The sequence below is a fragment of the Sinocyclocheilus grahami genome, unplaced genomic scaffold (assembly GCF_001515645.1).
Source record: "Sinocyclocheilus grahami isolate Dianchi unplaced genomic scaffold, SAMN03320097.WGS_v1.1 scaffold1000.1, whole genome shotgun sequence".
Lineage (NCBI taxonomy): Eukaryota > Metazoa > Chordata > Actinopteri > Cypriniformes > Cyprinidae > Sinocyclocheilus > Sinocyclocheilus grahami.
In genome coordinates, this window is record NW_015506179.1 from 70,835 (window position 1) to 72,436 (window position 1,602).

At 41.9% G+C, this 1,602-nt stretch overlaps 1 protein-coding gene across 1 annotated transcript in view; it reads right to left on the minus strand.

Moving 5' to 3' along the window:
• The window catches only part of magi1a (membrane associated guanylate kinase, WW and PDZ domain containing 1a), a 150,506-nt gene that overhangs the window by 2,398 nt on the left and 146,506 nt on the right, over positions 1-1,602 (minus strand). Inside the window, exon 21 of the mRNA XM_016250642.1 lies at positions 1,570-1,602. This exon is cut by the window's right edge and continues 115 nt beyond it. Within this exon, the coding sequence (XP_016106128.1) occupies positions 1,570-1,602 (33 nt within the window). The remainder of the gene's footprint in view (positions 1-1,569) is intronic.

Below are 1,602 nucleotides of genomic sequence, written 5' to 3' on the forward strand. Positions count from 1 at the left end.
TTTTTTCGCGGGCTTCAAGAAGTTTGCAGACGGATTCGAGCCTTATCATAGCAGAATCACTGCATGGCATCAACCAGGAGCAGGCAGAATAGCTTGAACCTTCAGACTCTTTCAGAAAGACACTGTCAGGACTTGCTGAACTCTGGCTGGGAGACGACATTCTGAGCGTCAAACTGTTAGAGACAAAGCTGTACTGTGTCGAGACTGATAGGCTTGAACTGCTTGCGTTCGATGAGCATGTGCAGTGCTGGGGTCCCGAGGAGCACACTATGCCATTACGTTGAGACAACAAAGATGAACAACGGTGTTCAAGTTCAGGGTAACATCAAGATGGGGTGATTAAAGCATATGTCTTCACAATGAACTGTACCAAATTACAAGGTGAAGCGGGTGCCAAATGTGCATTTCTGAAACCACTGACAATGGCAAATCCTTACAGATGTGTCTTTAAGACAGCTGATTGCTCCTGGAAATGGCTGTTTATGACCAGTGTATTCAACTACAGTAATTGTCTCATCCACATTATGGTTCATGCTATTTACCTACATAAACAGTACATTTTTGTTTTTACTTAAATTAAAAGTTAGATTTTTGCAAGACGTGGAGGATAAACACCAATGACATTTTTGATGGCCTGATTGCTTATATTCATCAAGGGTGTTAATATTTGTGGAGGGCACTGTTTGTCATTACTGTAACACTCTGTTGGACCACTTAATGCTATACTATATTGATTATTAAACATTCATTAATCTGAAGATGAGCATATCATTTTATAACAAGTTATATCTTTTTATCACAAGTCCAGAATACAAAATCACACTCATTTCATTACTTGCTTATGGGTGAATCTAACAACAAAAGAAAATATATAATTCGCTTAAATAATAAAAACTAAGTCTATTGTAGTATTTTTTTTTTGTTTGTGACCCAGGCAAGTTCTTGAAACATTCACCCATCTGTGTTATCAGCACTGCAGTGTCCACAACATCCACACACTGTCCATCACACAGGCATCCATCAGGAGCATGAATCCATTGCACCGCGATCAGAGACCAGCGGATGAATGGATTCACCGGGGTGAGATGAGCGCAGGTGAGGGCCACAACACGCGTGTGCCAAGCGGGGCTTATAACGTGTGACTGGGTGACAGGAAGGGTTGACACACAGAACGTCCTTTACAAACCGTGGCTTGGTTTTGACCCATTAGGTAGAAGCAGGGCTCGCCCAGCTTATCATTCCTCAGACAGGCAGCGAGATGGGGGCCCATCATAGCTGAGGAGCCCACCAGAGAACGAGAGATCAGGGAGAGAAAGAGACAGAGATAAATAAAGAGAAAGGAAGCATGCAGCACTCAGACAAATCACAACAGTTTTATTTGCTGACTGAAGACTGTTCAGAGGAACTAGATGAAGATCTCATACATCAGACTACCTACAGAGGCTGATTGATCACCAAGAATGATGAAAGGTTTAATGCTAGAGAACAAGAAGACAGTTCAGGATAAATTAAAACATTAAGACCGAATGCTTCGAAACAAAATTGAACTTTAACTTGTTAGTTACCCACCATACTCTGGGACGGATCCGTCTCCTCTCTTCA